Raw genomic sequence first — 27,190 nt, 5'->3', positions numbered from 1 at the left:
GATTTCAGAATCATAATAAATTAGTTATATCTGTTTCATTCCAGTTTTCTGATGATAAGTTATAACAGATACCACAAAAACAAAACAGAAGTAAGTTCCCAACTATCTACCTATTGCAAGATAGTGCAAACTGCAAGGAGCTGGAAATAACCATTCAGATAATCCAATTGAACAACCCATGAAGAAGATTTTGCTGCTAACATGTGCTACAACCATCTGCATTAATTCGATCTTATTGTGATTGGCTGTAGTCATTTGATAACCATGTGAAAATTGCAAGACCCTGCCAAACAAGGTTCCAGCAACCTGTAATATGCACCAAGTATGTGGCATGAGTAAGGTGTGATTACCAGTAATTTAAGAAATTTTTTGATGAATCAGTAATTGAAAAAAAAAAAAAAATTAACAGCAATAATTCAATTTTTTTGTATTCTATTATCAAACTAACTGCATAAAGATAATAGCTCCAGCATATAACAATGAGTTAGCATTCAGTGTCACGAATTTACAGATTTTGGCCACTGAAAGTCTACCACCATCTAGGCAACAAATTTCAGACAACGAGTATCATTATGTATATTCTGGCAACGGCGTGAACAGAAACGCATCCCACACTTCACACATGTGTAGCTGGCAGCGTATCCACAAACAGTGCAGAAATGGCGGCGAGAGGTAGAGCTTGGAGGTCCCACAGCTGCCTTCAAATAGGAGGGAACATGAGGAGGCAATGATTCCAGGTTTGCCTGTAGTTGTTAAAAGAATGAGGACCATTAAACCAATTTAAAAACAAAAAAGCAGTATGAGCAGCATTTCCCTTATTACCTCATGTAAAAGCTCAAGAAATGTTCTTGGGGCTTTCCTGGCATTCTCAAGTGCCTTTGCCTGCCGGGTTTTACGTTTAGTACCCTTGGACTGCCTCTTTTGCATGTATCCTGCAACAAGAGGCCCAAAAAACAGGAAATGTAAACTAAGCCAAAAAAAATAAAAAATAAAAAATAAAAAATAAAATAAACCATTGACAAGGTGACATAGACACGGAGATTTTTCAGTGCTACCCTAGAAAGAGGAACTTCCCTTATAACCATAATCCAAATTTGACCTTAAAATGCCATTCAGAGCAACCCTCCATGGTTGATTACTTAGATGAATCAACTCCAATGACGAGAGAGATAGAGAGAGAGAGAGAGAGAGAGAGAAGTAACTCTTCCTTCTTCTTTTTTTTGGTAATCTAGATATTCTCCATACAGGACTTCTTTTTTATGGATGCAGGTATAGGCTCAATGAATCATATAGAGCTTGGATTTACCCATTCACTCTATCGATTAAAGTTACAGAGCAGCAATATAAAAAGAGAAAAATGAACAAAAAGGAAGAAGGAAAAAGAGATATGAGGACCAATAAGAATTAGACCTTGATCTTCATCATCAAGAGAAGAGTCATCTTCATCGTTAATTTCAACCGTTTCCATTCCTGCATTGTCGTTTTCTAAGGCTTCAAGGCGAGCAAGAGCAGCCTAAAACAGCAAGTTGCTAAGACCTTAAAATGATGTTGAAATAAAGCTAATAAATCTTCTATTTCATCAACATTCACAAGCTTGTGCCAAATACAGAAACCATAAACCCAAAATCGATTTTCAATGAAACAGATTCGACACACCTGCGTGCGGTTGTCACTACTTGCAAGGGCAGCAGCCATTCTTGGAGCAACCTTACGAGTTCGGCTCGACATGCGTCGAAATGGGTTGGAATTGTCATCATCCATTGCTGCAAAGAGTTACTAGAATCAGACAAAACATTCATTGACAAATAGAAAAAGAAAAACAGCTTCTTTTTTTATTGGGCAAAAGCTATGGATGAATAACGAAAGACATATAAACGTCAAAAACTGTGTGATTAAGTAAAATTTGGCTTTTGGGTAACCCGATTATGAGTACATAAATACTGCATAGGATAAAAACCTTGCTTGAAGTATTCATTAAAAAAAAAAAACTTGCTCGAAGGGGTTGCCACTTGACTCTAAAATCAAAGGCATTATCGCTTAGTGGGCTTCTAATTCTACATCCAATATTGAAGTTGAAGATTGGTCTTCTTCAAAATCATACATAAATACGCACACAAAACTTTAAATTTGAACAAAAGGAAGTCTGGGAACAAGCTCTTAGACTCTACTCACCACAAAGCTATCTTGGACAAAAATTCAAAATGCTATTGATTATTTAGAGATTTACAGGCAAACCCAAAACAATGAAATCGGTTATTAAATTAATACAACTCAGAAACCGAACTTCAAAATTCACCCAAATATTCATAAGATGAATCAAAACAAAGAAAAAAGAGAACCACAAACAAACAACGAGAACAAGAAGAAGTTCCATGACCATGGGAAGAGAAAGACTAACCGAGTAACACGTGGCGGCCGACGACTGGAGGAGTAGGAGGACGGTGGTCCGGAGCGACTCAAGTCGGAACGCTAGAGAGAGAGAGAGAGAAGCGAAAGGGAGCCTAGAAACGGTGAGTTGTGAGAGCCTGGAAACGGAGCGTTTTGACCAATACTTTCCAAGCATACAAGGAACGTCGTCGTTTTTAGTTTCCCCAATTCTCATCCCACTATTGTTTGAAAAATGTTAAAACGACACTTGTAACTTGTTGACGCGTGTTAATATATGATTCTAATCATATTAGACATCACCTATTAAAATAATTCTGTAACATTTAATGTCTAATGTTTTACTGACATATGTTAACGAGTTATAAAAGAATTGTAGGCCTAACATTACTTATAGAATAATGACATTGAGAAGGGGTAATTTTTTTTTTTTTACATGTCTGCACAGAAGTGGGGAGGTGGATTCAAACTAGTGACCTCTGCTTCATTAAGAGTGGTTGTTATTGAATGAAAAAAAAAAAAAAAAAAAAAAATGTGGTTTCGATCTTGTGCTTCATGTTTATGTTGTTTTAGTGTGATATGCTGAGGTGTTTCTTTTTTATTGGAAGGCACAAAGGACATGGTTTATGCCACACCCTTATAAAAGTTATTCTCGTATTCTAAAAACATATAAGAAGCATATGTTATTAAAAAATCATATACATACTTTTCATGTGTTAAGGCCTAAGCGATACTTAACAATTTATTAGGCTGGATTTATAAAAATTAGCTATAATCCAGTTTTATCCTTCAAACGATATAGAGCAACATCAATCAATTGAGAATGCATCACTTCCTCCCATACAATTTTCCAGGTTCCATTTATATTGCACGAAAGCTGTTGCTTTCTTTCCGAACTTCCTTATTGATCACAGAATTTAACAAGACCTTCTGTTTTAATGTAGCAATTTTTCTTTATATATAAACAAAAATTTATTGAAAGACCAAACAAGACAAAAAAATAAATAAATAAATACACAAACTATCCCTTAACAATAAAATGGCATTAAGGCCAGAGGGATCTACACATGATCCTTACTACATTTCAAACACGTCCACCTAATCACTAATGAATAATTATAATGCAATTTTTACATTGGCTGACGTAGCGTATTTTAAGTGATTTTTCTTTTAGTTTTTTTAAACATGCATCACGCCACATTTGCCTTTGAAATGTGAAAAATAGCACTACTCAAAAAAAAAAAAAAAAAAAAAAAAACTATATATGCATGCAATATTGCTAGCAAAACCAGGACGTAAACATTCCTGGTGAGGCTGCAGCCTTCTTGATTGTTCCATGTCCTCTCATAATCTGTTGTTGCACCACTAGCACAGAGGCAGAGCTACCAAATTCCGTTGAGGCAACATGGTCCCCAATCACTCCTAGTTCCTCATTTTCCCTCCAATCTGTTAATCCATCAAGGAGGAATAGATTTATCCCTTGCTGTCTTCCCAGGATCCAAAGCTCAATGGACTCATGATTCATTGCATGAATGGCCGCAAGCGTTTCATATCCATTCCTCACCACCACCTCTCTATAAGCCACCCGATTATTTCTCTCGTTTTTAACCCAAAACCACGTCACCACCCCATCATCGAGCTTTTTCTCCATCTCAATATCTCCGACATAGTTGTAAGGAAGGAATCGAATTACAGTGAGAGACACATCACGGTTTGTAACCATTCGATCTGCGTAAACAAGCGCTTCCCGGGCGTCTGCTCCTCCCAAAAACAGCACTGCAAAATGGTGGAAACAATGTTGGAAGGAGAGCGTTGAAAGCGACTGGTTGAAATGACCTTTGTCAACAAGAATTCCGACAGAACAAGGCGCGTGGGCTAAGACTTTGAGGTTCACATATCGAATACCCACTCGCGAGCCTTTGAGATGTTCAAAGGAGTCGTTGTGGTAAGGTAAGATGATAAGAGTAGCTTTGTTTGCGACAGCGAGCTTACAAATGTCTTGGTACATTGATCGCTTTGGTGACACGGCTGTGAATGTATGGAGCTTGAGAAAATCACACATGCTTTCCTGATAGAATATAAATTAAATAATTAAATTTAATATAGTACTGTCAAAGTCAGAGATAATGAGTTCAAACCCGCATTCAATAATAAATGGTAATTTAACGTTACCTGATACAGTTGTAGGGCATTGTGGATGGTGTCAAAGGCCTTGTATTGGGAAGGCACTTCCTGCAAATCGTGGTCTATAAACATCGGCGTAGCACGGCCGAGAAGCTCAATGAGGTGGAGAGCAAAGATGGAGAATGGTGAGTTAACACTTGGATTTGAGGCCTCAAGAAGATTGATGAACCCAGCCACGCTTTCTTCATCATGTATGCAAAGTAATGTTCGAAATTCTTTTTCTAAAGGGATGTGTTGAATAGTTCTCCTTTGAGTCACCATGTATGGCCTTGTTGGATCGTAGAGCATGTTGATTAAGGGTGTAGCAATTCCAGTCACCACTATTGTTAATAACACCATCATTGTGAAAGCTGCCTGCCCTATTATCTGTATGCATACCACAAAACAAGCGAGGGAGACCGAATCAGAAAGAAAAATTAAGCCGTAATTTTACCAAACACTTAACTATATATTTAAAAATCGCATTTTCGCCACCTGTGTTTTAAATTTTTTTTTTTTTTTTTTCTCAAACTACAGTTTAAAACCGTTAAATAAACGAACTATTCTATATATTGTGACCTGAAACATTTCAAGTTTTTGTAATTAAAGGAGAAACAAAATATATGTGAAAATGTGTCTCATATTTGGTTGAAGTGTGGGAACTTTTTTCACTCTACATACTACATTTTTTATTTAACAATTTCTCAATACTGACAAGACAGTCCCAACAAATCATTAATTTTTTTTAATAAGAAAATATCTAATTGTTGATTGGAATTGTCACATCAACATTGTGGGATAAAAATGTGGTTTATAGAAATGTTGTATATAGCATTACTCAGAAAGCATAAACCACATTTTTGTCCCATAATATTTATGTAATAGCTAGTCTCATCAAACTCTTAAATCAATCCTTGTTACAAATAAATAAATTAATTAAGGATTGGTTATAAGTTATAATTGCTACGTCAAAATAGTCGTGAAATAAAAATGTAATTTTAAATAAAATGAAAAATGAATACTTGATAACCAAACAAGATATATTGAGATTTGAGAGTGAGAGAGAGCATATATACATACCAATTTGTCCATCCAATGGATATATAAAATAAGCTCCACTTGGCCTCTCAAGCTCAAAATGAGGCTCAAAGTGAGACTATCTCTGAGCGGCACATCAAAGAAGACAGCAGGAACCAAGGTTCCAATTATCTTGGACACGTAACCAACCACAACCATGATAAACAGTGGCGTCAACCCCGACCACCCAACGGCATTCATCACATTCACATCGGTGTAAAATCCCACAAACGCAAATGAAAACGGCATTAGAATGTCCATCACAATTGTTTCACACCTCTCCACAAGCGTCGTTCCTAGCGGAGGGCCATCGGGAATCGCCAGCCCCAACCACAGCGGTCCGTTCGCGATGGCAATGCCGAACAAATCGGTCATAAATCCGATCACGCAGACCCCTAGCAAAATTGCAACCACATAGCCCTGTTCAACCGGCTGCCCTGCCGGCGTTCTTTTGATAATCCACTCCATCACTGGCCGAACACAAGTGACCAGAAAAACCAGTAAAACCACCAAAGATATCATATACCTGTTAAAGTGTAAATTAAATTATTAAATTCATTTATTCTTATAATTACCTTGAGCTTTTAGAAAAATTTGTAATTTAATTAACATGGTATCAGAGTGGAGGTCTTGAGTTTGAACTCTGACTCTGTCAATTAAAGGATTTCATGAGTTAAGCATGATCACCTATTAATGAGATTTTGAGCCCAAAAGTGAGAGGAAGTTCAAAGCAAATGTCTTGAGTTTGAATTATATATGTTTCTGCCATTCACCTTTCATTTCAATTAAATAGTATACGTACTAGACTTCACCTATTAGTAAGGGAGAGTTTGAGCCCGTATGTTTATTAAATGATTAAACTTATTCTTTTCTATTATTACTTAAGCTTTTGGAGATAATTAAGGTGATTTAACAATACCATAGTGCACCAATTGTTTGTGTTTCCCCTTGTTTCGCTGCCTCGAATGCAAGAAGTGCGTTGATCCCAATTGTGTCGCTGACTATCGCCGTGGATAATGCCATCCGTCCGATCTCGGAGCTGAGGAGGTTTAGCTCTTGAAGGACAGGAAAAAGAACAGGAAACGTTGTAATAGCTAAAGACGAAGAAACTGCTCCAATGGAAGAAATCTTTGCAAGGTCCTTGTCCATGGACTTCCTCAACATGAAGGCCACAATTGTAACTGTTGTTAAGGGAAGTGCCACCCCCACCGACGCAATATACCAATTCTTCTTTCCTGATTTTCTAATCAGGCTGATATCCATTTTCACACCCGTCACAAAAAGGAAATACATGAAACCTATTATTCCAATATTTTTCATCACGTATGCAGCATTGTCGGGGAACATGTACGAGGCGAAGTTCTTGTTGCCTCCAAGAACGGAGGGTCCAATGAATATACCACCCTTGAGAATAATTAACATTAAATCATCAGAAGATTAATCATAATAATATATAATCTCCTTAGCTTGTACAAAATTAACAACTTTTCAACACACCAAAACGAAATAAAGTACGTATTGCAACATTAATTAACAAATTAATGCGAAATACTATTTGAATATATTCAAGACCATTTGATATTGTAATAAAAAGAAATATGAGTTTCCAACATATATAGCATATCATTTGAACTTGAATGGAGTGGGAAAAGAAAGGTTAATTACGAAAAAACTTACGATAATGTCGGAGACAATCCTAGGCTGTTTGAGAGGCTTGAGAAGAAAACGAATGACACGACTGGTGAGGAGGACACAGATAATCTCTAACAACACAAGCGTGAAAGAGTAATCCAATGGGTTCGCTCCATAGAAGATGCCGAAGGAGTGCGCCTTGTGGACTTGTCGGCAGATCATCGGAACTTGGAGAGTATGATCAACACGGCTAAAGGCGTGAATTCCCATGGCGGTGTATGTACGTGCAACCCACCAAATTTTTTTGCGCCACCCAACAGGCCCGAGGGAACTTACGCCGTGCAAGAAAAGCACCTGATCAACACGCTTGCCATGCAAAATGGAGAGAGAGAGAGAGAGAGAGAGAGAGAGTTAGAATATATTCTACACAGAGAGAGAGAAAGAGAGAGAGAGAGAGAGAGAGTTAGAATATATTCTACACAGAGAGAGAGAAAGAGAGAGAGAGAGAGAGAGAGTTAGAATATATTCTATAGAGAGAGAGACGGGGGGAGGGGGAGAGAGAGAGCCTAGAAGAGCTCACAGGGATGTGGAGCCGCGTTAAAAGAGGTAGAAGATTTTCAGTCTGGTTTCAATGGCTGACCATTTTTCATTGCTCTAATGTCAACCATGTGCCCCCTGTCCAAGGGGAAATATCGAAATGGGGGGAGGGGGAAGAAAGTTGGAATGGATTGTCAAGAAAAAAATATATATTATTTTTATATTTATCGATAAAAATAATGACTCATAAGAGAAAAGATGAAATGATATATATCTGTGTGTGTGTTTTGAATATGTCAAAACTTTAGAGGTTATAATTATGCTCTTAGTTGATCTCTTAAGTTTTATTATTATTATTATTATTATTATTTCACTTACTTTTTAATAAGTTAACTTTAAATTTAAGAGATGATCGAGACTTATATTGTTGTATTATTAAAGACTAAAAAATATTACATACTGAATAAATGGAGAATGTGTCACAAACAATTGTTGTTTTCTTTACGAACTTCCATATTGATAGAATTTAACAAAACCTTATGTTCTAATGTAGCATTTTTTTTTTAATAAATAAAATTTTATTGAAGGAACTCAAAGAAAAAAAATTACACAAACAATCCCTGAAAAAAAACCTTAAGGCTAGAGGAATCTATATGCATGAAAACGCCTGTAAGAAGGCAAATATAGGCAAGCGAGCAAAACTAAACGATTACATTAAAAAAAAAATTGTAAGACCAAAATTAGAGAGCCATTAAGAGACCAAAAAAAATCACTAATTTAAGGAGCAGAAAACTACATGGTTCCCAATTAAAAATAAAAAATAAACCCTATCACCTCTTAAAATTACATTTTACCCCCCCCCCCCCCCCTTTTGGTATCCCCAAAACTTTAAATGCTACTTCCGCCCCCGGCTAATTTACCCCAAAACAATAAGTAATGGTATTCTTTACATCCATTTCTCAGTAACTCATGAGACATGTTTTAAGCCTCTGATATGAAAAGTTACTTAAAACACACTATCTAGCATTCATCGAGAGCGGCCAGGACACTTAAGCGTTCCATGTCCTCTCATAATCTGCTGTTGAACAACTAGCACAGAGGCAGAACTACCAAATTCCACTGAGTTAACATAATCCCCAATAACTCCAAGTTCTTGATTTTCTCTCCAATCTATTAATTCATCGAGGAGGATTGGATTTATCCCTTGTTGTTTTCCCACAATCCAAAGCTCAATAGAATCATGATTCATTGCATGAATGGCCGCCATAGTTTCATATCCATTCCTCACCACCACCTCTTTGTAAACCACCCGATTATTTCTTTCATTCTTCACCCAAAACCATGTCACCACCCCGTCGTCGAGCTTCTTCTCCATCTCAACATCTCCAACGGAGCTATATGGAAGGAACCGTATTACAGTGAGAGACACGTCCCGGTTTTTAACCATTCGATCTGCGTAAACAAGCGCTTCCCGAGCGTCTGCTCCTCCTAAAAATAGCACAACAAAATGGTGGAGACAATTGTGGAAGGAGAGTGCTGAAAGCGGCTTTTGGAAATTATATTTGTCTACAAGAATTCCAACAGAACAAGGCGCGTGGGTTAAGACATTGAGGTTCACATATCGGACACCCACCCACGAGCCTCCCAGATGTTCCAAGCGGTCGTTGTGGTAAGGTAAGATGATAAGAGTAGCTTTGTTTGCAACGGCGAGCTTACAAATGTCTTGGTACATGGATCGCTTTGGTGCCACGGCTGTGAATGTATGGAGCTTGAGGAAATCACGCCTGCTTGCCTGATGTTAGAATATAAATTAAATTGTTGAATTTATCTTTTTTATTAGTTTAAAATTTTTTGAGTAAGTCATTATTTAAGTTGGTATTAAAATATAAATTAAAGGGAGAAATCTACATACCTCCCTCAAACTACTACCCAATTGGCAATGTTATCCGAAATTTTTAATTGTAGCAATGTTTCCACAAACTATAAAAAGTTGCCAATGTCTCTCCCTCAATGACGAAAAAACTCTTAATAAAATTAAATTGAATTAAAAAATAAATAAATAAATAAACAAAAAAATTAGGGGTGGACAAATTTAATTTTTTTTTTTTAAAAAAAAAAAAAGAAAATTGTTTTTTTTTTTTTTAAAGAATTTACAAGGGGTTTTTTAGTCTTATTTAAAAAAGTATGCTTGTTTTTATCTTTTTGTTGATCTTGAGAGAACATTGATGATTTTTTGGTAGTTTGGTGAGAACATTCCAATTGAAAGTTTTGGAAGACATTGTCAATTGGGTATTAATTTTAGAAGGGTATGTAAATTTTTTTCTAAGTTAAATGATTAAATTCATACATTCTTATTAGCTTAAGTTTTTAGAATAAGTAATTATTTAAGACCTGATACAGCCTCAAGGCGTTGTGAATGGTCTCGTAGGCCGAGTATTGGGAAGGCACTTCCTGCAACTCGTGGTCTATAAACACTGGGACGGCACGACCAAGAAGCTCGATGAGGTGGATGGCAAAGATGGAGAAGGGGGTGGTAACACTTGGATTGGAGGCCTCAAGAAGATTGATGAACCCAGCCACGGTTTCCTCATCATGTATGCAAAGTAGTGTTCGAAGCTCTTTTCCTGGAGGGAGGTGTTGAATGGTTCTCCTTTGAGTCACCATGTATGGCCTAGTTGGATCGTAGAGGATGCTGATCAGAGGTGTTGCAATTCCAGTCACCACTACTGTTAATAGCACCAGCATTGTGAAACATGGCTGCCCTATTATCTGTATGCATACACACAAAACAACCAGCAAGGGAGACCGAATCAGTTGGCCATTGAGATTGCCCCGCAATTTTACAAGTTAAATACACGGTTTTAGAAGTCAAATAGTGATTTTACCAAAAACTTAAATATGTGTTTCAAAATCACGGTACCAAACTTGTTTGCTAACTATTTTTCTATTTCTTTTTTCCTTTCTACCCAAATAATTAAAAATATAAACAAACAACTTTCTTCACGAAACACTTAAAACTACTTTCACATTTATGTCATATCAAAACATTTTTTTAACCAAAACACAAACATTGTAACTTTCCTCACGAAACACTTAAAACTGATTTCACCTTTATGTCACATCAAAACACTTTTTTAACCAAAACACAAACATTATCTCTTAAAAGGGGTTATCAAACACCAACACTATTTTTTCAACTCACAAATCTTGAAACCGCTAAACCAAACGATAACTCAAACTAACTCTCGCATGTTGAAAATTTCAAGTTTTTGTGAAAATGTATCTCGTAATTGGTTGAAATGTGAGCTTTTTTCACTCCAAGTTTTTAAACGAATAATGATCTATTTAGTGGAGTCATATACTAAATAAAGAAAATTAAAAGTGAAGGGGAGGTAGGTAGGATGCATACATACCAATTTGTCCATCCAATGGATATATAAAATAAGCTCCACTTGGCCTCTCAAGCTCATAATGAGGCTGAGAGTGAGACTATCTCTGAGCGGCAAATCAAAGAAGATAGCAGGCAGCAGGGTTCCAATCATCTTGGACATGTATCCGACCACAGCCATCGCAAACATAGGCCCCAAGCTCGACCACCCAGCAGCACTCATCGTATTCACATCCGTGTAAAGCCCCACAAACGCAAATGAAAACGGCATCAGAATATCCATCACGATTGTCTCGCACCTCTCCACAAGCGTCGTTCCCAGCGGTGGCCCGTCGGGAATTACCAGCCCCAGCCACAACGGCCCGTTGGCGATGGCAATGCCGAACAAATCGGTCATAAATCCGATCCCGCAGACCCCCAATAAAATCGCAACCACGTAGCCCTGATCAACCGGTTGCCCCGCTGGCGTTTTTTCAATAATCCACTCCATTACTCGGCGAACGCAGGTGACCATGAATGCCATTAAAACCGCCAAAGATACCATGTACCAGAGTGCACCAATTGTCTGTGCTTCCCCCTGTTTCGCTGCCTCGAATGCAAGAAGTGCGTTGATCCCAACTGCGTCGCTGATTATCGCCGTGGATAATGCCATCCGTCCGATCTCGGAGCTCAGGAGGTTTAGCTCTTGAAGAATAGGATAGAGAACGGGAAACGTTGTTATAGCAAAAGATGAAGCAACTATTCCAATGGAAGAAATCTTTGCAAGGTCCTTGTCCATGGAGTCCCTCAAAAAGAAGGCCACGATTGTAACTATAATTAACGGAAGTGCCACCCCCACCAACGCAATATACCAATTCTTTTTTCCTGATTTTGTTATCAGGGTGAGATCCATTTTCACACCGGTGACGAAAAGGAAATACATGAAACCTATTATTCCGATGTTTTTCATCACGTATTCGGCGTTGTCGGGGAACATGTACGAGGAGAATTTCTTGTTGCCGCCGAGAACGGAGGGTCCAATGAATATACCACCCTTGAGAATATATAATTAACATCAAAACAAAACATGAGTGGCTAATTATTAAGAGTGTTAATTAATTATTAAAGAACCTAGAACAGAACAAAAAACTTACAATAATGTCGGAGACAATCCTAGGCTGTTTGAGTGGCTTGAGAAGAAAACGAATGACACGACTGGTGAGGAGGACAAAGATAATCTCCAACAACACAAGTGTGAAAGAGTAATCCAATGGGTTTGCTCCATAGAAAATGCCGAAGGAGTGCGGCTTGTGGATTTTTCGGCAGATCATCGGAACTTGGGGCATACCAAGACGGCTAAAGGCGTGAACTCCCATGGCGGTGTGAAACTGAAACCCAACAAAATTTTAGCGCCACCCAACAGTCGCGAGGGAACTTACCATGGAAGAAAAGCACCTGAACACGCTAGCCATGCAAAATGGAGAGAGAGAGAGAGAGAGAGAGAGAGAGAGAGGTCACAGGGATGTGGAGCCGCGTTAAAAGAGGTAGAAGATTTTCAGTCTGATTTCAATGGTTGACCATTTTTCATTGCTCTGATGTCAACCGTTTCCCCTCCTGTCCAAGGGGAAATACCGAAATAGAGGGCCCTGGCTCGTCAATCCAAAGAAAGTCTCTAGGCCCAACCCGCATTAGCCCAAGTCCCACCAGGTGGTATATAGATGAGACACACTGGATCCCTTAAAGAGCATGTTTGGGATTACGTTTAAAAAATAGAGTTTTTAACTTTTGTTATTTTTAGGTTTTTTCAACTCTTAAAAGTACTTTTAATTTTTTTTACCAAACGAATATTTTTTTTTTTCAAATAGACTTTTTAAGTGTTAAAACACTTTTGGACCTCTCAAACGCAATCCTTAAAGGGTCATAAGAGCATGTTTGGGATTGTGTTTGAAAAATAAAATTTTTAAGTGTTTGGCAAAAGTTTCATTTTTAAGATTTTGCAAAAAATGCGTTTTTGTCATTTTTAGGCTTTTTAAACTCCTTAAAAGCAATTTCAATTATTTTTATCAAACGAGTACTTTTCTTCAAACGGACTTTTTGAGTTTCAAATGCACACCCAAACAAATCCTAAATATTGTATAATCTAAAGGATTTTGTACTATCATGGCCGATCAATTTTCTCTTACTCTGTTTTTTTTAAGTATCCAACATAAATTATTCCCACGAGAGTAAAAAAAAATTATCACCCTTATTTATTTAGTTAAAAGGTCTTATTAAAAAATAAAAACCACACTCTTATCCTACCATGAAGACGTGACATTACCAATCAACCTTTGACTTCTATCTTACTGTGCTTACGTGACATTACCAATCAATCTTTGAATTTTTTTTTTTTAAAAAAAAAAAATAAGAATTAATTGGCACTATCATATTTACAAAGTAAGATAAAAATGTAATTTCTAACATTATTTTCATAAGTTCTATTTGTCTCAAGAAAAGGAAATGCAAAGGAAATTATGGTGTTTTTTTTTTTTTTTTTTAACATATCTGCGGAAGGAAAAAAAGAAGAAGATTCAAATTAGTAACATTCAATGAGTGGTCTGCCGCCTTGAGGACGGAAAGAGAATTATGTTAAAACATGACAAAGCCTGTCACAGGATTATTCCAGACCAACGTGGCCCATTGATCTGTTAAAAAATATACGATTATGGGAAGGGGGACCACTGATCCACGGGCCAAGGCCCATTTTCACAAAAAAAAATATCTCATTTATGTCGTGGGGGCCCAAAGCATGAGCATGACCAGGCGCAGAGCCATAAGAGGGTCTGATTCGCCAGAAAAGAAGGCGGCTTTTACGTTCCTGCTAGTGCAGAGAATTCAATTCTGTGCAGCTGTAATATTACCAGCCACGATTTGTGTCAGGGTACAAAATTAATGAAGAAGAAGGCAGCACTCGAGTGTTGGAGCCCATGCTCTTGTTTTTATCTGAATAAAATCTGGTCAGTCAGTAGTTGTGCAATTTATTATCAATGCTGGACAGCTGAAATTTAATAAAGTAAATTATTTAGGGTTAAATTAAATTATTTATGGTTAAATTCACTTTATAATTAAATTTTTGAAGTTTTACAATTTAATCTTTCAATATTTAAAAATTAATTATGTACATTTTTAATATTTTAAAATTTTTTAATTTAGATCCTTCGTTACTAGTTTTCATATAATTGAACAAAAATCATCTCACATACATCACACTTGAGATTTTGATACTCTCTACTTTAATTTTGTCCTTATTAAAACTTATAAAATTACATAATTACTCTTAATTTCAAAAATTTTAATAAATATAATTAAAATAAAAAACGTCAAAATCTCAGGTAAAATACACGCGACGAGATAATTTCCAACCAATTAAACAAAAATTAATAGCAAAAAGTCTAAATTAAAATTTTTTAAAACATTAATAAAGTACATTGCCAAATTTTAAATTTTGATTCAAATTAAAAAACTTCTGAAATTGTAAATAAAATTTTCCCATATTATTTATCAATTTGGTATTAGCAAAGGTTTATAAAAAGAAATTTTAAGTTTTTTTTTTCATTGTCTAGCCATCTGATAATTGTATAATAATATGTTAAATAACATTTCTAATTGAGTTTGCAATTATAAAAGTATGATTTTAAAAAGATTTTTTTTTTTAATTGAATTAAGTGTTGACAAAATTAAAATTTAGTATCTAAAATCATATGTTTTTTAAAATGTAATCCCCAACTCATGATTTAAAAACCCAATTTTTTTAACATTTATAGATTTTATATTTTTTAAAACACAATCTCAATCCATCCATATATTACTTCCAGTGTGTTCGCTTGTTAATTGATAAAGCATGACAGCAATTGTACTACAAAGACCCGCAATAATTCAATAATTAATTACTCCAACAATCCAAGTCAAATTATTTGGGCATTTATATCTAATTTTCGAGTATCATTTTGATTTGCATATTCTCTCCTGCCTTTCAAGTAATCAAATTATTTATCATTTATAATGTAAATATCATTAAAAATAAAAACATAATGTAAACCCGATTATAACCAACCAAAACACCCAAAAAAAACAATAAAACAAAAATTCCCCTTTTTTCTTTCTTCTAATATTTTCTTTATTTTCCATTTAATTATATAGTTTATTCATTGAAACTATCAAATCTTTCTAATGGAGCGATTTAATTTGTTAATGGCCAAATTTTATTTAATTTAAAAAAATAATTAAAAAATAAATATTTGTCTATTGGCCACTACATATCTCAAAAAGACTTTCTTGGAAGTTGATCACTCAAACTTCACGTCAAGTGAATGGTCATTTAATCCTCTTAAAAGATTGAAAATGGAGAAGCTTTGCCTGAATTTTCTCAAGGATTAGCATCTTCCATGAAAGTGAAAAATAGCTTTTGAAGCAAACAGGAAGTGGGGTTTACTGTAGAAGCACATTTATGAGCATAAATTGCATAAATCTAATAAAATGTCTGAAGCAATGATAACATAAGGAGGATTAAAGATCTGGAACAGGTAAGTTGGTTTCTGTGTTCCCAAACAATAAGACACCTTGTACCCGAAAGCAAGATCAATCCTCTCAATACTAGCAATAAGGCCCAGAAATCATAAGCTCCAACCCAAGACAATGGCCTATAGTGGCCAACCAAGTATCCAACATGGCATCTGCAAACAGGAAATGGTTAACATTACCTAATTTTTTTTAAATATTCTAAACCTAAAAGTTTTTAACAATTCTTATGAAGTTATTACAAGGAGCAAAGCAATGATAATAATTATTAAAAAATTTTAAAAAAAAAACTACAAAATTTTTTGCTTTTTATAGGGAAATTAATCATCATGATGATGATGATGAAGGAGAAGTAATATAAAGGAAACAAAGTGAGGCGACCGTGATCTGAACCAAGTTGGAAAGGAGTCAACATCCACAGTTTACTAACCCCCCCTATTTACTGAAAAGCCTGCCAAAATTTCAGTCAAACATGAAACCCTAGCTCACCTCCCATTACTCGAAAGGCTTCACCTAGGGTTTCAAGCTCAGCCACAAAAAAAAACAAAAAAAACCACAAAAAAACAAAAAAGTAAAATTAACAAGTTACCAAGTTTGATTGAAGAGAAAGATCTGCTTGAATTCAAGAAGAGGTGTCAGAAACTGGATTCACACAAAGGAGACAAAGCTTCAGACTTGCCAGTAAAACTGAAAAATAAAAAACCAGAAAGAAGGAAGAAATCAACTCCTATGTTACATACTTTTCAGAGAACACAAAGGAGAAAATAAAAAAACCCAGTAAAAAGTTAAGATCACTGAAAAAGGAAACCAAGCAGCAAAGTGAAAGATCCACTAGAAATCCAGCAATGTTAGGTGGGGGATTTTTGAGATTAAGTGGATACAAAAGGATTTCAGATCATTTTTTGGATACTATACTGTTCATACTAAAATCATCATCAAGAACAAGTGCATGGCACTATACCTGCTTTTTCCTTTCAAGAAAAAACATATCGATCATAAAGAAGATACCCAGATACTCAAAACTAAAGATAATTAATTAATAAGAACATCCATCGATCTTAAAAGCAGCTGACAAAAGATCTTAAAAGATACCCATGATGGAGGCGAAAAGTTGGAACAAGAACCAAAAGAAGAAACACCCAGATCAGCATAAGGATATTAATGTTAAGCATAAGAAAAAAAGAAAAGAAAAGGGAGTAATAGTATTTTTCCTCAGTGAGAGCTGTACGTATATGAGTACACACGAGAGAAAGCAAGAAGAAGCCATGAAACTCAGGATAGATAGCGCCACTGATCACAAAAATATGATGATCAACAAACACTAAAAGACATGCCTTAGTGGCGCTATCCCTCCTGAGCTTTACAGATTCTCCCGTACTGCTTGTGGCGTCCATGAGAGGAAGTAGAAGAAAAAGGTGTGGAGGATGGAGCTGATGAGCTCACATGGTGGGGAATGAAAGGGGAGGGGAAGGAGCGTATTTATAAGACGAAGGGACGTAGGAGTTAGGACATGAAGAAAGAAGAGGCTTGTAAAAACCAAGTAAAATGGAGGGACGGTTTTGTTATTTGCTTAATAATAATAATATTGCATTATGTTTCCTTACTTTGTACGCTGCCGACTACGATATTCATTCTCAATCTTGGGATACGGAAAGGGAAATTCAATGGGAGTAGTAAATTAAAGAGATTATTCTACACATATAATTAGCCTCAATTTTCTCCACTTACGCTGTTTTGCCGGATGAAGACCCTGATTTTCTCCATTTTGTGCCTGGAAAGCTTACAACCGGATAAGGACTTTGGGCTGTTTATAATTACTAAATAAAAAGTTATAGTAATTATAAATTGATTTGTTTGGTAGAGAAAAAAATTTCAAAAATGTTCTTTTGCTTTAAATAAATTCAATATCCAAAATAGGCCAAAATACCCAATTGTTTAAAAGACCCGGTTATTAGTCCGGATAACCGACTACCAATTGATAACTGGTGGTTATTACATAACCTAGTAACCGGTTTCGGTTTTTAAAATTGACCAGCCAGCTACTCAAGTTCCGGTCAGCGATCTTAGTCAATAACTGCCAACCAAAATTAGGTTTACACCTATACTTTCAAATGTATACTCTCTGATGTAGCACTAAAAATCACCGCTAAATTTTAAATGAATCGCTCTTGGATTTTGGATATATTAGTATTTTTTAATGTTAGGTTAGAAAGTGTAAGAATGAAAGTGTGTGCATATATATAGCATTTATCTTTTTAAAAAGCTCTTTCAGGTTTTCTTTTTTTTTGGGGGGGGCAAAAGCCTTATTTTCAAACGCAATATCAAATAGACTCTTAATGCATCTTATAATAATGTTATATCATACACTCTCATTTCATCCTCGTCTTACTGAGTTGATTTAATAGTGTCAATCAGCTCTTATATAAGATTGCTAAGGGTGTTGAGTTCAAATATTTCCAACAATTTGTCTAAAACTTCTATATTGTGTATATTTATTTAATATGAAACAAAAATAATTACCTCTAGCAGCTTGTTTTCTCGTTATCTAAAACATATATTTATTTTTTTATTAGCTACTTTTAGGCAAGAACTTTAACTTATGTTTTATATATATATATATATTCGGACACAATCTAACACGAAAGTTTTTAGTAAGGGAAATCCGACACCCAACACAAAGTAATACATAACTTTACCGAACAAATTATTGTGACTTGACCATCCCAAATAACACTCTTCTCATTAAAACCATAACGCATCAATTAAACTTTGTTTTATATTACTTTTAGAAGAAAAAAACTTCTACTGTGACATAAAAATGGAAATAATTTTGAGTGTTTTTTTGAGTGTTTTGTATTTTAAGTTATTTGTTAATGTTTTTATTCTAAAACATAAAATAAAACAAAAGTAAACAAGAGAATGATTTAACAATGGTGGCGCCAAGCTTTTTGTGTCACATTCCGCGGCGGTTTCCGGTTAGCTCACGATCGGCCTCCTCCGGCTGCCGTGACCCGCTATGTGTGTTTTTCGCATTTATTTCCATGTATTTTTGTTTTTCTGTAATTTCTTTTCCTGCATTTCTTTTACTGTTCCCTTTATTTTCCTGCATGGTTTAGGGGTTTTGCTTGTAATAAGGCTCTCTCCTTCTGCTTTGTTGCACCCGGTTGCTGCATGTTATTATTGGTCCAAACCCTTGGGTTTTGGATATGAACTTTATCCTGGCCTTCAGGTCAAGGAGGATGAGTATCGGTTTGGGGGTTTTGCTCTCAAGGTCAAGGAATAAGCGCTACCTATGCATTAGATGGTATCTGTTTGATGCAGATCTGATTTTTAAACCTGATGATTAGTCATAGATTAGCGAATGCTGTGTTATGGTTGATTTAGTCTGTTGTTGATGACTGTATCTTTAGCTCGACTATGATTTACTTCAGAACTTTTTGCTCTATTTGTAAGAGTTTTAGGCTCGCGATTTTTATCAGTGAATGAGTATGGTATGTTTCAAAAAAAAAAACAAAAAAACAAAGGGAAATGTTAGGTGTTCTTTTAATGTCTTCATGGTGTCCTCCTAACTGTGATATGGCTTTTAAAATCATCAATAGATTAAAATTCAATAATGATAATCTCAAATTCAACGATAATTTTGAAAGCCACATCACAGTTGGGAGGACACCGGAAAAATACTAGAAGAACACCTAGCATTTCCCTTTAACAAATGAAGCCAATTAGCTTTCAGTTTTTTTTTATTATTATTATTTTTATTTTTTTTTCATTTGGCATTTTTAACACCTAGCATTTCCCTTTAACAAATGAAGCCAATTAGCTTTTAGTATTTTTTTTTTTTTTTTTTTTGGCATTTTTACAAGAGAAATGCCACACACTCTCACTTTCACACTTCAAAGTACATTCTTCCTAACGTTTAGTTGAAAATCACAATTATATCTAAAATTTAATAGCAATCCATCCAAATGTAATCATAATTTTTAATGTCACATTAAGGAGTATATATCTAGAAGTGTGTGAGTGTGAATTAGTTTAGCATTTTTCTTTTCACAATGATTATCTTATTTGTTCTTTTTTTTTTTTTTTTTTTTTCCTCTATTCAATGCATAAGAGGAGGAAAAGTGGAATCACATTTGTTCTTATCAATTAAACTAAGTCTTTCAAATGGCATTTTGCATTGGCATGGATGTTTGTCGTTGTGGTCATATAAAAAACAAAATTTTGAGATAATTTAAATGGTATGAAAACATACGTAAGTATTAAATTTGAATCTTCATTATATAATTTAACCTCAATTTTAGTTAAGATATTTCATGTGTTATTGAAGAATTGTTTGAGCTAAATAACAATATTATAGTTAGGGATGGGGGAAGGGGGGACTGCCCCCCCCCCCCCCCCCCCCCAATGACAAGAAAAAAAATTTTCTAAGGTAAATTTTTTTTTTTTTTTTTTTTTCTAATTGGCCCTTGCCAGTTATATTTTTTTGACATGAGCCCCTACCCATTTGCAAGACTGGCTCCTTCTTTGATTATAGTATTAATTAAATGATTAAATTTATTATTTAATTTTAACTTAAACTTTTAAAATAAATAGTAATTTAACTTTGATAAACTATGATTCTTAATGAATACAGTAAGAGAAATATTAAAAATTACAGCTTTATTTCACAATTATTTCACAATGTTGATAACTTGATTAAGAATCATGATTTTATCAAGGTTGATTAAAACGGTTACGTCAGTATTATAAGAAAAAATTAGCATTTATTCATAAAGTAATAATCATGATTATGAACAAATATTGTGGTCTCATGGGTAAAAAAACAGAGTTGCATGTATTTAATAATCTAATTGAAGTAATTTCTAATTGTATTTGAATCAAAGTTTAAAATATATATATATATATATATATATATATATATATATATATATATATATGTGTGTGTGTGTGTGTGTGTGTGTGTGTACTTGGGGTGCTTCAACTATCATTACATCAACGGTCAATCAAAGGCTCTTCACCATCCCAACATCACTTGTGGGCAATACTATTGGACCCTGTTTGTTGTCAAAAGTAATCATCATGAGTTAATAATCTAAATTAGAGCCGGCAACATTATTCTTTATATTTCGCTTCAATTTCACTCGGAATACTTATGATGATGATAAAGTTAATGACTCAACAATCTCCAGCAATTACCTCAAGTTTAAGTGCTTCAGTTCTTTTCTCATTTAGTTTTTTGACTTTTAAGGATGCGGATTCTTCTGTGTATTGAAATTGATCATGTAAAAGACTGCCTAAATCCTATCTACTCGACCAGATATCTAGACAGTTCAAGCAGGTAGGGTTTGAACTACCTAAGGTTCAAGTGTCTTTTCATATGAAACATCTCACCTCATTCGATGTAAAACTATTATGCTATCAAATCTGCTAGGCATTTCTTTAATTTTCAATCCTTTTGATCTTTCTAGTTTTTTTTTTTTTTGAGGGGTGATTGGATGTGAGGAAGGCTTGGCTTTAGGGGGTGGGGGTGGGGGGTTAATTTGCAATATATTGGAGAGTTTAGGGGGATTTCTAAATTTGATGAAGGATACATTTAAATGTTTAGTCTTTGAATCATATGGTGCTAATAATAACTTTTCAAATGCTTTGCTAATTCATGAAAGATAGACTTGACTTGAGATAAATGTGGTTAATAATTTAGAAATTCTATTAGTTCACAATTGTTTATAACAAAATAAATAGCATATTTAAGAATTTATCCACAATTATTGGAGAAACCCGACACACCCATTCAAAGCATAACTTTATATTTGTGTAGAGTTTTCGCTCCAAAAAGTTGGAGAAGAGTCTCGTCAAATAAGAATTTTGTGCAATAGAACAATTATGTATGATAATATGTTCAAACCTTACTTGTTCGGACAGAATCCAAGTAGACTTTCACAAATCAACATGATCTCGTGTTTGACTATTTTATTGTTATCAAACAAGAATTCGAGTAAGCTCAAGACCATGATCTAAACAATCATCCAAAGTGTTCACTTCAAAGGTATGTGTTGTATCACGTGTTCTATGCTTAGAAAAAACACAATATCAAAAGAGATATGTTATTGGTCTTTTTCATTGGTTCTTCTTTTATTTAACTCTTACAAATTCATCATTAAATTTGTCGGACCCATCAAAAATCATTTATCATGTCTAAATGGAAATGCTTTACATAATGTCTCCAACCTAATTATCGTCTTTGTACACACGGGCATAAATCATGTGATTGGGTCAAATGATCTTACGTGTATTGCGCCCAAATTCATTCACCTAACTCACTTACCCTCCTTGGACCACATTTTTTAGACCCTAAACATGCTTGTTTTGCACAATCGGGCACACTTTTTTTTGACAAGAATAAGATAATTTACCTTACCCAAGAGGAAAAAGAATAATTAAGAGAATTCAACTTAGGACAACACGATCTCACAGTATCTTCCTCGTGGGAAAAATAAAATAAAATGCTCTTATTAAAATAAGGACGAAAAATTTCAATTAAATGGGTTGAAGGAATTAAACTGATATATATATTTAAGACGCATGATAATTTTGGGCAGTTTAATGCTAGGTACCATTTGATTCAAGAGCTGCTAGATCCTACCGCATTAACTTTTATGCTATATTTATAAGATGTTTGTATGGTCTATAGTATTACTCTATTCTCTATACTTAAAATGCATATAATTTTTTAACATATACATAATCATGTTAAAAGAATACATATTTATTTCATAATTATAACTCAGTAGTCTCCACTAACTTTTGAATCAATGTTATTTAAAAAAAAAAATTAAAATCTAAAGATTAGTTGATACTGCTACATCAACATTATGTGATAATTATGAAATAAAAATATAATTTATAACATTACACATAAATTTTAAAGCAGTGTTAAATACCACTCCCTCGTTTCACTTTATTATTATTATTATTTACCATAGTTAACCTAAAGGTTAATGGGTAGTGTCACTCAACAGATGCTCTATATGTTTTTTTTTTTTTTTTTTTTTTAATATTTAGAAAAAATTTCAAAAAAATTATAAAAACATACTTACATTATATTCTTTATATTTAACCAACCTTTAAGGGTTGTATTTATCTTTTTCTCTCTTCTTTCATTTTTTGTCTTTTAATTGTAAATTGTGTTGAAATTTTGTAAAAAAAAAAAGAGAGTAAGTAAGAAATTTGTATTTTGTAAATAAATAATATTTTAATGGTATATAAAAATATAAAGAAAGGTATTGTGAAATATATATTCATATGGAAGGAAAAAATAATTGTGCCCTAAATTAAAAAAAAATCAAGGAATGCTGCTGATGAAAACTACAAGTACTTGTTCAGTAATTTTTTCAATCGTTAAAAAACTACCATGTGTAAATTTTTTTTTTTTTTTTACATCACTTGAACCCAAAAACATTTTTACCCATAAAAATTATAATAATTGGAAGAGAAAAGGGCAGTGATGTAAATTTGTGTATATTTGGAGGCAATTGTATGTGTAGAAGAAGGAGAAATGTCCGTAGGTTGCTGGTCATTCCTATGCCACATTTCTGACTCAGAGGGACGCCTCGGCACTTGCACCCAGATACCCCGCACCGCGAGACGTGAGTGAGAGGCTACGCCCTACGCGTAGTACTAGACCCTCCATGGGAAGATCATAGCTCTCTCTCTCTCTCTCTCTCCGTCTCTCTGGGCTTCTTTCTTTGAGACTGACCCCTCGGGAACCGAGGCCTTTTTTTCTTTCTAGTTTCTGCTTCTGCTATTCTGCTACAGCTTTCCATTTCATTTATTACTTTCTGGGACGCTCTTTATAAGGACATTAATGCCCTCAGACCTTTCTGACCAACATCAATGGGTGGGTATAGGAGGAACATCTTTCAACAACTAAATCGGTAAAAACAAAAATTTGGGCATTTTCGTCATTTTCATTTCTTTTTTGCTTTCCTTGGCCTTCTTCTTCTGCCTCCATGTCTGACTGACCCCACTGCCCCGAAAAAGGCAAGATCTATCTTTCATCTTTTTTCCCCTTTTTATGTTTATTATATACGATTTCAGATTTCAGATTTCTTTTTATATTCAATTTTGTATCATCTACTTCTAATATTTATACCCAGAGAGTAGAGTAGGCTACACATTATGTTTTTTGATTTTATTTTTTATTTTCTAATAATGATTGAGGTAGTATATAACGTTGATTTAATGTCCACTAGTCAAGTTTAACAATTTTAAATTATATAATTTTAAAAAAATAACAATTTATAACACGGCTAATAAAAAATGCAATATTAAATGCAGTTAAATATTTGAATTTTTCACATTTTCAAATAATATATACTTTTTTTTCAAACCGCCTATTAAACAAGATATTTTCTAAGGTTTTCTTAAAAATTATAAGTTTGGCCGACAAAATCATGGGTCAAACATACCCTTATTTTTTTATTATTATTATGAAAAAGATATTGCAATTCAAATAACTTTTTTTTTGTATTTTGGCATGTCCGCACAAGAGGAGGGATGTAAATTTGAACTAGTGATCTCCACTTCATTAGGCGTGATCCCAGCCAATTGAGTTACTTTTTGAGGACACAATTCAAATAACTTAATAAGTTACTTGATCAAAACATGTTAGTCGGGTTTCATTTAAAGAAGTGATAAAAATTATTTTTCATTCTATTTTTGTATGGTAAATAAGTAAATTTACCATTAAATTTGTTTAAGACTCACGTGAGTACACATATCCTTTAATTTTTTTAAAAAAAAATGTTTAAAAGAATAATAGCTATGACGCGTGATTTTAGGTGAGAATGCAACTATGTAGAAGGTTAATGAGAGCTTATAACTCTAATTTTTACAAGTTTAGTGAAATAACTATCATCATAATTAATAGATGTAGACATCATTTTTCAAGTAACTTAAATCTTAAGTTATTGATTTTATTTATTTTTTAATTTCCCTAAACCACTTTTTATCTATTTTGCCCAACTTAAATCCTAAACTCTGTTATCTTATGTCTTAGTACATTTACGATCGCCCATATTATATGTCTTATGTCTTAATACCATTATATATTTTACATATTAGATAACACATATTATTTTATTAGATTGATTTATATGAATTAACTATAAACTGATTGTTTCTGATGACTCTTTCGTGTTTTGCAAAAGTCTAGCCCCGATCTAATCGTAAAATTAAAAATAAAAAAAGGCTTTAATAAAACTTATTGTTAATTTTAATGTATCATTCTACTCTTTTGTGCACATGGACCTCCACCTCGTTAAAACGTATTAATTGTGCCATGTATCCTTGGAGAAATCAAAAGTCACCTTCGAGAACATGAGACCAGTACCATTCGACAATAACAACATAGAAATCTCACAAGACCGTACGGATCGGTAGACATGTTCTGGGTATTGGCTTGCTTTATTTTTCATCAAAAGATACGATATAGATTGGATATTGGCGACGTATCAGCTTTGTAGAACCCGCACTAGAGAAATCTTGATAGTCTCCGATGCCAGCAGGCCCAGCACCTAAATAAATATATTGAGCTTTAAAAGAGGCCAAGTGGAGCCTTTAGGCTTGATCAACGACAGCTTTTGAAACCCGTGGAAATATTTATGCAGATAGGGCCCTTTTTTTCAATTACCATTTTGAAATTTTTATTAATCCAAATTTTAGAAAATTTCAACAGTAAATGAGAAAAAAAAGCATCATGTATGTTGACGATAATTTTGAAAAGTGAAAGGACGAAAAAATACCAAAAAAGAAACATAAGCATTTTCCATAGGCCTAAGTGTTCCAAATAGTTTATGAGCAATTTAGGGTACTAGATTATCCGAACATTTGAAAGGATCTCAATTCGTGTTTGTATGTTGAGTTCAAGTAATGTTGAGATATAAGTATAAGATTATATAGGTTAATCATAATCATAACGTTATATATTTCATTTTTAGCTCTAAATGTCAAGTGTCGAGTTCACTTTGTATTGATATATAGATATAAGTTTATATAAGGGTGCGTTTGATATTGCGATTTCATATATAAAAAATAAAATTTTAAACTAAATCCCAGAAATTTGGGATTGAATTTTCAAAAAATTGCGATTTGAAAACCATATAGAATTTGCGTTTTCAAATTGTAAGTAAGGAGGCGATTTTTTAAAAATATGTAATTTTAAAATCTAAACTGCGATTTTAAATGTCAATTTACGATTTTGCCAAACACGTAACTACGTTTCTAAAAATCAACATTTTTAAATCGCACTTTTTTAAATGACAAACCCAAACCGACACTAAAAATACCAAATTTTTTAACTATAATCCCCTAAAGTTCAAATGAATTCGAGAATCTAAATTTGAGTATCTTATCACAAAAAAAAATTGTCGGCCGTATGCATTCTCCTCTCTCATCCCAGCCGAATTTTCTTAAATTCCAACAGAAGACTTTAATTTTTATTTTATTTTATATTATTTCGGCCAAAGTTGAAAGTTCCCACGAGAAATTTTTTAGTTTCCATGATTAGATATGAGGAAAAGATTCTCTAGATACGCTAGTCTAGCAAGAAAGCAGCAAGTTAAGGCAGCAGCGGAACTCGTGGGCTGCCACCATCTGCAACCTAAAAAGGTCTTAGGCCAAACCTTAGTCGGCAGACCCCCCTGCAAGTGTATGTAGCCATGGTTGTGTCACGTCAACATGTTTGTTGCAGAAGCCCCCCCCTCCCCCCGGCCTACAGTTTTGCAGCGTTGGGGTCCAGCCTCCACCAACCTGGCCCTCCTCTATTCATTTCTTTGCCACCATATTCAATCGTCTTCATGAAAGCTCTGGATATTATGTTATATATATATATATATATATACGTATCTTTGAAAAAGAAGACGAAGAATGGCTAGTAGTATGCCTTCAATTAAAATATTGAACCCCTTCGCCCCATTGGAGGGGGGAGGTAGAAAACTTGGCAATTAACCCCCAAGCCATAGACGTATTAATTAAATTAATACAGATTACAGTTGCTTTTTCTCATGTTAATTAATAGGGTTAACATCCGTATAAAGTTAATGCTTGTGACATGTGGCACTATGTTAGGCCCTGCTGTGATGTAATCTTACTAGTAAAGTCAAAGTATCATAAATAAATGCCACATTATCATTTATTTAATAAGCTTCAAGGTTTTAAGTGGGTGGAGAAATTAAACTTAGCAACTAACCACCAAGCCAATAGTGAATATGAAAGTCTTTATTGGGTTTAATTATTCAAGCAAAGTATGAGCATTTCATTCTCTTTCTTGGGCATAGTTCTTTTGGGTTTACCGTCAAAATTTGTACCCATTAAACGAGGATTTCAATGAAGTCTACCTATTTGATTGGCTGAATAGTTCTTCAAATGTTTGAAAACCTATTCAAACAAAAACACTATTAAGATCGTCTCTCA

General features: G+C 34.3%; 3 protein-coding genes and 1 long non-coding RNA gene across 4 annotated transcripts; all 4 read right to left on the bottom strand.

Moving 5' to 3' along the window:
• Positions 1-356: 356 nt before the first annotated feature.
• SEF (HIT-type Zinc finger family protein) lies at positions 357-2,514 on the bottom strand. The gene is made up of 5 exons (XM_059574858.2): positions 2,399-2,514; positions 1,657-1,763; positions 1,411-1,513; positions 823-932; positions 357-743 (listed from the first exon to the last, which is right to left on the bottom strand). The coding sequence occupies exons 2-5, from the start codon at positions 1,759-1,761 to the stop codon at positions 540-542; spliced, it is 522 nt and encodes a 173-aa protein (XP_059430841.1). The 5' UTR covers positions 1,762-1,763; positions 2,399-2,514; the 3' UTR covers positions 357-539.
• Positions 2,515-3,664: 1,150 nt separating this feature from the next.
• LOC132163171 (cation/H(+) antiporter 24-like) lies at positions 3,665-7,527 on the bottom strand. Its single transcript, XM_059573357.2, has 5 exons — positions 7,303-7,527; positions 6,545-7,029; positions 5,629-6,151; positions 4,558-4,935; positions 3,665-4,453 (listed from the first exon to the last, which is right to left on the bottom strand). The coding sequence occupies exons 1-5, from the start codon at positions 7,525-7,527 to the stop codon at positions 3,665-3,667; spliced, it is 2,400 nt and encodes a 799-aa protein (XP_059429340.2).
• A 1,294-nt stretch (positions 7,528-8,821) lies between these two features.
• LOC132163170 (cation/H(+) antiporter 24-like) lies at positions 8,822-12,537 on the bottom strand. Its single transcript, XM_059573356.2, has 4 exons — positions 12,316-12,537; positions 11,208-12,215; positions 10,186-10,563; positions 8,822-9,586 (listed from the first exon to the last, which is right to left on the bottom strand). Exons 1-4 carry the CDS (start codon positions 12,535-12,537, stop codon positions 8,822-8,824), a joined length of 2,373 nt encoding a protein of 790 aa, XP_059429339.2.
• Positions 12,538-15,573: 3,036 nt separating this feature from the next.
• LOC132164366 (uncharacterized) lies at positions 15,574-17,196 on the bottom strand. The gene is made up of 2 exons (XR_009438372.2): positions 16,308-17,196; positions 15,574-15,873 (listed from the first exon to the last, which is right to left on the bottom strand). It is a non-coding gene; the product is annotated as an uncharacterized LOC132164366 (long non-coding RNA).
• Between the last annotated feature and the right edge of the window lie 9,994 nt (positions 17,197-27,190).

The sequence above is a fragment of the Corylus avellana genome, chromosome 8, assembly GCF_965113065.1.
Source record: "Corylus avellana chromosome 8, dhCorAvel1.hap1.2, whole genome shotgun sequence".
Classification (NCBI taxonomy): domain Eukaryota; kingdom Viridiplantae; phylum Streptophyta; class Magnoliopsida; order Fagales; family Betulaceae; genus Corylus; species Corylus avellana.
Note: the sequence above shows the minus strand (reverse complement) of the source record. Positions and strands in the feature narration are given on the sequence as shown.